The sequence below is a fragment of the Channa argus genome, chromosome 1, assembly GCF_033026475.1.
Source record: "Channa argus isolate prfri chromosome 1, Channa argus male v1.0, whole genome shotgun sequence".
Classification (NCBI taxonomy): domain Eukaryota; kingdom Metazoa; phylum Chordata; class Actinopteri; order Anabantiformes; family Channidae; genus Channa; species Channa argus.
The window spans coordinates 36,735,172-36,744,177 of NC_090197.1; the positions used below are offsets into that span (position 1 = coordinate 36,735,172).

General features: G+C 39.8%; 1 protein-coding gene across 1 annotated transcript in view; it reads right to left on the reverse strand.

Annotated features, from left to right (window-relative positions):
- Positions 1-8,213, reverse strand: part of LOC137133411 (ankyrin-3-like) — a 114,077-nt gene extending 105,864 nt beyond the window's left edge. The window contains exon 1 of the mRNA XM_067517045.1: positions 7,409-8,213. Within this exon, the coding sequence (XP_067373146.1) occupies positions 7,409-7,477 (69 nt within the window). The 5' untranslated portion in view covers positions 7,478-8,213. The remainder of the gene's footprint in view (positions 1-7,408) is intronic.
- Between the last annotated feature and the right edge of the window lie 793 nt (positions 8,214-9,006).

Here is a 9,006-nt window from a genome sequence, read left to right on the forward strand (position 1 = left end):
TGTTGGGCTTTTTGCATTCACATTTGGTGGTGATCCATTTTATTCTAATAAATTGGCTACTTTTGACTGATTTGATTCAAATCACTAATCAAATTAATATTTACACTTCGACCTAAGTGATTTGAAAAGATGTCCATATAGATATATAGATATTCAACTGTGAACTTTTATTCCCAACACACGCATAGAAACTCATTTGAAATTGCACTGAGCTCTCTATGGTGTCAATTCGTTCTCGCATTTCTTAAAATTGTTTGATTCTGTTGATGAAGGTTGATGAAGGAGGAATTAAGGAGAGAGCTTTTTGGGGGATGGATGAATTGCAAAGAGTGGCCTTGTTAGGCCTTTTTGTTAATTAGATCTGGTTCAACAGCCTTGTTAGTTGGCCAAGGACACACTCTGCCCTACAGTGTGAGTGTGTGTATTTCTAATAGTGTGTTCTGTAAAGTTGCATTCAGACCAAAGCCCACTTGAGTGTATGAATGTGTTTTTGATCCGACAACAGTTGCCTCAGGTTTGATCGGGAAAGCGGATTTGTCATTAAACCAGCAAGTGATCAGCAAACCAGTCAAATAACGTGTCAGCCTTTCAAACAGAACCAGTCATCAGTCAAGAAACACTTTTCCAAACAACTATACTGGCTTTGAAAGAACACCGCATACAGTACCACCATACTGTCACATAACTTCATCAACAGCTGTAATAATTCAGTTGCTAATCACAGTTGTTCACTAAAAAGCAATGCAGAGTGTTGGTCATAGGAACTCTTATTCACTCTGCCTAAGCTTCTCACTCATGGTTATTCATTTTAACAAAATGACTTACTGACAACTCACACACTTTGAGCAAAGAGCAAAATGCTATAGCACAAAACTTTGCAACAGAATTTGTAACACTAATAACTGTAAACTTACAGCAGATCAAGAGACTCAACTAACTGCTGATGCTTACACTAACAACTTAAGCTTCTCCATCAGCTCAGCAAAAACTGTGTTCAAACATTGCTTCAGATATCACTGCATTGTATTGTAGAAACTGGATATGACAGGTAAAGCAATGTTCCACCTTATGTCCTGTTACAGACAGTTGAGAACTACAGGTTGAAAAAAATTACAACACTGGAATGGAGGTAAACTATGTTTTACTGGGAAGAAAATATTTCAGTACCTTAGGATAACATGTTGTCGATTACTACTGTAGTTGGTTTCTTACCTGTGCAACAGACTTATAACTCTAAATATTTTCATACTTACAAATTGAACATACTCTTGACATAAGCCACAAACCTGTATAAGCCATAAACTCAAACTTGCACAAATAAGCCATAATGTACGGTGAGACCATCAGAATTTATATATAACTTTTTTTCTCGAGTAGGTCTAAATTGTTCTCCCTGGTCTCCCCATGTCACCAAAGTGTGGGTGTGGTTTTCTCGGTGTGGTACCACACACTGGAACAACTGCTGCATAAAGTGTTTGCCAGTTTTAAGAGTCTGACAGCGAATATGTGTGGGGGGATAGGGGGGTAGATTGGGTGTATGTGGAGGTCTAGAGTTTTTTGACAATCCAACAAGCGATGATGAAGCATGCTGGCCCCTTAAACCTTCCCTACAGCTGGTTGGAGATCAAGAGAGTGCTCCCGAGCTACAAAGTGTCAGACACACCGTAGTCACACTTTCTTCTCCACTTCCTTTCCATCTACTTATTTGTCACTCACCAGCTCACACTTTGGTCTTTACTCTGTGTCTCAACTCCTCTTCATTTCACCTCCTTTGCTTCTTTCCATTTCCCTCTCTGCCCTGGCTCCTCTACTCTTTTTGCACCTCATCCTTTCTTCCTTCCCTATCTCAATGGAAGGAGAAGAACAGAGACAGGTCATCTGAGAGTGATGGAGCTCTGACAGGCTGATCCCTCTGCCCTCTCCTGAGGGCATGCAGCTGTGCCTGGGCTCTCTGATGCCTACAGTACCTCCCCAAGATCACATCCACGCAGAAACTGTAGGAATACGCCCACCTACACACATGCATGCATGCATACATTTATAGAGCTACTGAGGGAGCACAACTGTGCACTAACTCACACCTCCACACTCCAACTGACAGAGCTTGTGTGTGTGTGTGTCTGTGTATGTGTGTGTGTGTGTGTGAACAGCTTTATATAAGTCATCACATATTTATGCTGCACCTAAGATGTGCTGCAGGAAAAAAAATCAAATGTCAATGAGGTGATGTGATGGAGAATAAGGATAAGTTACAGAATTTTGTTTGGCCTCATATAAAAATCAATAATCAAGGCCAATTGATTTTTCTGTATTTTTATGTGTGTGTGCTATTGCAGAAGGCTGAAAAAGAAGTTTAATCTCATACCTGAAACACATTATAGAAAGTTAAATATGAGTTAAATATTTAGCATTAAACATTCTACATCTGAAATGAATCTGTCTTGAGATTTGAAAGTCATTTACAATCCTTTGAAACATAAATCAACATGTTTTAGTCTTGCTATATACCCTCACAAACCACTCACTAATCTGCTTATTTTCCTGATAAGTTAGTCTATGAATGGATTAAATAGTAACTAAATGTCCATTCCAAGCTGCTATTTTCAGCATACTGTTTGGTCCAACTCCAAGGTCTACATATCATAATATAAAACAAAGATAAGCAGGCAATACTTAATGTGGTGAAGTTGGAACTACACTAGGTAATCTATGAATTTATACACGAAGTTGACTTATAGTAAAGAAAGTGAGTGACAAATCAAAATATTTGAGGATTGTTTTTTGTTGATCAAAAAGTCAATTAACTGTTTCAGCTCCTTTTAGCAGTACACCATATTTACATATTACTCTATCTCTCAAACAGCCCATAAAGCAAAAAGCAAAATGTATCCCTCTTAAGAATTTGATCCAAATCCATTAGCTTAATCTGAAAAACAAAAACAGCACTTCATTTCCTGCCTCTTAATGTGTGTCTCTCCATAGACACACGCACTTCACATCTTCCATGACCACCAGTGCCCTGCTGATATCTGGGGGATGTGATGTGCCATTTCTCTTTGAAGACACTGTCACTTATTTCACCAGTCCTCCAGACGCTGGGCTCTGTGTCTCTGGCAGGGTTTTTCCATCATAGACAAAGAACAGAGCTGCCCAAGCCTTGCTGCCTGACTGCCTGGCTGTCTCATTAGCAATAAAACAGAGGGAACACAAAAGAGAGATGTATACAGCCCAGTAATGAGTGGAAGGATAGGCAAAATAAGCTACAGTGTATAGTCATCTGTCCTTTTTATTTTTGCTGCTGATTTATCAAATAGTAAAATACACATTTTTACAGTATAAGTTCAGTTGGTGAGCAGCTGTTTTTTGCATTCCTGTAAAAACTTGCATGTCACTTACAGCAAAAAATATAGCAACAAGTACATGAATTGTGTGACTTGAAGAAGCGTTGTGAGTGTGCAATACACAATAAACTGTGGCAGCATAATGTGGAGAAGCCTGATCTACAGAACTTCAGTGTCTCAGTGATATCACCTTTCTCAGCAGATGTCATTAATCAACATGTTTTCTGAAAGTAACATTTATTAATAATCTTTAATTACCTATCCATCTATTTATTATCTGTAGGTACTTATCTTGTCTAGGGTCGCTGGGGGCTGGAGCCTATTCCAGCACTCATAGGGCAAGAGACGGGGTACATCCTGGACAGGTCACCAGTCTATCTCAGCGCCAAGTGTAATCATATAGTCTGTATTTTTAAGGGCAGATTATAAACATGACAAAACTATAGTATCATTATTCGTTCATTTCATAACCTGGCTGTCAAATAAGTGGACATTTTTTGTTAATTCACAAGCCTGAACTTTACACTACATTAATCTACAACCTCTTTCTTTTCATTTACATGTAGTTTATATTGCTTACTGTATAAAAATAAAATTCAAGTCCATGGTAGTCTTATGCAAATGTAAATAAAAATGTAATTTTACTACCTTCAGAATATAAGCATCTTCTTTCTCTCATAAATTAAGTACTTAAATTTTGTTAAGCTTAATTATAACTATTAGAATTCTCTAAGTGAGACACTTTGTATAACCCTCCCGGGGTCTTTTTATCTAGCAGGCACATTTTTCCCTTTATTTTTGTCTTCTTTTGTGCAAGCAAGCTGCATTCTAAGCAGCTAAACTAACTACTGAAACCTGACAGAGCGCAGCAGATGCCCAGTCACAAGTGTGTACTTCATGCACAAACCCACACATATATGAAAATGTTCAGTAAAAGGGTTACAGTTGAACCACCAGCAGCTTCTATGTGGTGGGAACATATGCAACTTAATTCCTGCTAAAACTGTGTTTGTGAGTCTGTGTGTTATGTAAACCTCATTATCTCAATCACTACATCAAATTCTTATCATTAAGCCTCTCAGAGATTTGGAGAAACATCAAAGTGCTCCACCAACTCACTGTCATAGCGAGCATACTAGATTTCAATACACACAAACATGCACATACACAAACACACAGTACACACAGATATAAAAGCAAACATAACATTGGGTTTGGTGTTGATTTATGACCCCCATCATAATTTCGATAAGTCTGGGACCTTGAGTCAAAAGAAGTTTGATTGTATCCTTGAGCTTCCCCCTGCAGCTGCCTCATGAAAAATATATTTCTGTTCTGGCCACCAAGTTCACCAGTCCAACCCCCCCCCCTCTTCATTCTGTCTCTCCTGCGTTCTCTCATCCTCGACATCTTTCGCTCGGAACAAAAACCAGTTGCCATGGCTACAATCATTAACACATCTGCCATGGTTATCTGGCACACACATGTGCGCACAGTGAAATAAAGACACATATGGACACATATTTGCACATGAACATACCTAACTGACAACATACATAAGTAAAAAGCATTAATATTATTTTGCTCTGTTGTTTTAAGTTCTATGGCTGCAGTCTGGACTTTGTGTGAGACAACAGGCTGAGGCTTGTTTGGTAATACATCGACAGAGAACCATTGATAATCCTACTAGTGAATTTAACCCATTGTCCTTCATCCTAATCCCCTGGGTATTTTATTTTGGCATGGAGAATTTAAGCTTTTTAACACTGTGAAGTTCCAAGCTGATATATAAAATATAGCAAACGTCATGTATAATAAAGAGCCTGAACCATGCTGTTTATCTAAACTGAATATCTATTTCAATTCCAAAGATTTTAAAAATCAGGCCTATTCGATTCCGATTGAAAAACCATTTCATTAATGTCACTCTGCTGAAGAAGCTGCTTGGATCAGTAGTAAAATTTTTCTAACCAAGAAGTGAGAAGTCCAGTTGACATAATTCAATCTTTGGATAACCAAACCTGGATGACTGAGAATCTTCACCAACATTTTATTAATGCTTAAACTACATATACTTTTCTATCAAAGAAATCCCTATATTGCCTATATTCATTCATTCTGAACAGCTCCTTCACTACTAAACTTGTCACATCCCACTGTGTCAATATATCATTGCTGGAGTAAGGAGTTTCCACATCTTTTCTCACTGCAATTGAGGAATAAGATTTACAGCTTTACCACTGAGGGTGGCCCGTGTCACAGCAGCTATAAATTATTTAATGTAAAACACAGAATACATTTCCTTCTCAATAACAGACCAATTTAGCCTTGTAAAATGCATAGTGACTGTCTACTGTACGTAGTCTGCTTTGATATTTCTTGTCCTAAAATGCCTGATCTCGAGGGCCTCACCAAATTTATTTTTAGCCCCAAACCAACTCAAAAGGTCTAGAAAATAATTTTTTGTACGTGTGTGTGAATGTGTATATTTTGTGATACTATGATTAGTAGTTTTTTATTACGAAAACACATCTTTCATAGGGTAGCTAAACTGACACAACAAAGCTGGTGCAGGTCAGAAATACACTTCAGTAATACTTGTCACAAACTGATATGCTCAACATGTTTATGTGTACACCAAAGATAAAACTTCAACAAAGCAAAGGGGGCAGAGGAATACAAACTCAATATTCATATAAAAGTGCACGTAGTCAGTCGTCCACGGACCACAGGGTCAGTGGTTCGATCCCCACTCCCGGTTCTATGTCGAAGTATCTCAAGGCACTGAACCCCTAAACGTCCATTCCCATCCCCAGCTGTGCATTGCTGGTCGAAGCCCGCTAGAAATTGGGGAGAGTTGCGTCAGGAAGGGCATCCGGTGTAAAAACTGTGCCAAATCAACATGCGGACAATGATCCGCTGTGGTGACCCTGAACTCACGGGTAAGCCAAAAGGACTCTTAGTTAAAGAAAAGACAACATGGCAAAAATGTATTACTCTCATTGAGTTTAATTAATAATTAAAATCTGTCAAAGTGTTTTTTAAATTAATCTAATAAATAAAAATAATAATAATGATAATGTATTAGTTGATCATATAGCAATTTGCATAAGAAAAGTAGATAGTAACTATTAAAAGTAACATGAATCCTCAGTACCTCAAGTGTAGTTTTGTAGTATGTAGTGTACTTTAGTAAATGTACTCGGTTACTTACCATCTCGGTATAAGTATATACATATTTGTACAAGTTGAAACACATAAACCAACATTCCACTTTTAAACTGAAAAAATGATTTGGCTCCAAAGACTCCAAATTAAAAGCCATAATAACAGCTCCCGAGGAAAACAATAAATATAGTCTATGTTTCTCAGATACAAACACACGCACACGCACACACACACACACACACACACACACACACACACACACACAGACACACACACACAGAGCTGTGAAAGAGTTTGAGAGTACAACAAATCCCTGTGCATTGGGCGCATTCTGGTGCTTCCACCCTTAACCCTGAGGCAACCCCTTTGCCTCCACTTTTACATACTCCTTTCATCTTTACATACCATCACCCAAAGCAAAACAACCCGAAAGACAAGTCACAATGTCAGAACTTTAATAACTGATGACTGACTGACAGTTTTTCAGTGGGCTTTAGAAGCATTCCAGGTGAGGCTAACCAAATAGTTTTCATGTCAGAACAACAAGCAACATTGTTATCTAAGAGAAGCAGTAAATATTTAGAAACACGTGACACTAAAAGCAAAAAACATAAGACAAATAACAACCCAAGCACTGGCTGTACTTAAAAATAAACTGGTTCTTACGTAATACAAACCAAGCCACTGTTAAAGCTCTGAAACAAGTTGATAAAAATCAAATGTGATCAGCCCAGATGATCAAACCACAGATGTCTTCAAACACTTGTTCAGTCATGTTGGATAGTGGGTTTAATCAACCCAGGCTTTTAACCTCACCTCATCGAATGACCACTCACTCTCCATACAAACATCTCTTTAACACACAAAGACAAAGGAAGCGCTTCCTTTGTCTCTCATACCTTTTTGCCTTTCTTCTTGCGATGGGCTGTTTTCCCACTGCCTGCTTTCTCCTTAGCCTCCTCACTCATGTTTAAAGATCTCCCCCTGTTCCTCTCCTGTCCTCACTTTTTTTTAAATCCAGCATATAGGCGCTTGTGGAGTGGAGCGGCAGCAGCTGCTGTCTTCACTGGTGAAACGTTGCCACAGAAATGTCCATTTAGAAGCAATGAAGGAAGGACTGTTCCATGCAGAGTGGGTGTTTGTGTGTGGAAAGAGTAGAGACTGGGAGGACGGTGCTGATGCTCTCTCCTTTCTCCTCCTCCTCCTCCTCCTCTCCTCTTCACGTTCACAAACACACACACACTCACACCCACTTGCAAGCACGCTCACAGAGGTCCACTCCCACTTGCTGCCTTTGCCGTGTGCAATTGGTGACTCTCTCCAATGCAATCAAAAGCAGGGTGTGGAGGCAGGAGGAGAGTAGAGAGACAGAGGCAGAAGATGAAGATGTGGTAGGTGGAGGAGGAGGATGATAAAGTAAAAGAAAAAAGAAAGACAGAGATAGACTGAAGACATGTATCCCTGGTTGGATACAGTGCTGCCTACCTGAGACTGGAGATACTTTACCAAAAAGAGACAAACAGAATTAAACAGAGAGAGAGAACAAAGTGTGAAATGGTATTACTGATGTTCCTGACAGAGAAAGCATGAGGCTGAGACACAGAAGAGGGGGGGCGTGATCCACACAGTCTCTTCACTCCGCCGGCTGGATGATTTCTGCTGTTGCTCCCTCCACAGACGTTGTAATATGAAATGAGACTCTCTACTCCTCTCACAGGCTTGTAGAGACAGTGAAGAAAAAAGACAGAGCGAGTGAGAGAGAGAGAGAGAGAGAGAGAGAGAATAATTAGCGTGATGCATCAGGTCCTTCCAGAAAAGGAAGTCTCCCGACTAGTCTCTGCCAGTAGGATCAGCTTACTGGAAAGTGGAAGAGAACAGAATTGCACCCACCAATGCCTGACTGGGTTGACTAAGGTTTGTGTGCGAAAGTGTTTGTGACAGAGAGACAGACGGGTATAAGGTGAAAAAGGATCCAGACCAAGATTGATCATGTCCAACCAATAATCATTAAAATGACAGTGACATCTCAACAACAGGCAATGAGCGATTTTGAAAAGACAGAAGGACCACACCTTCCCAGCCTCAACAAGCTACAGCTCTCCACCAACCAGACATCAAGCTAATGAGACAGGGGGAGTGCAACTGATTCAGGGAGAAGGAGAGAAATTGCGAACAAAAAGCCCTAGGTGACACAGAGGGAGCGATTAGAGGGAGGGGTGGGGAAAGTGAGAGGAGTGAAAAAATGACAGTAGGAGCTGTGAAAGCGTAAGACAACAATGTGATATCATTGAAACAGAACAGCATGGAGGGAATGAAAGAACAAGTGAAAAAGAGAGGAGCAGACAGAGGCACAGACAAGCAGGGTCTGTTGTGATTGGCCTCTATACAACAGGTTCTTTATTCGGGGTGGGTATATTTCTTAGCCACCCCCCTTTTTCCTACTCCTGACAAGCTGTGTGCCATCACCACTATGCTGCCTCATGTCAGTCAGGCTTTA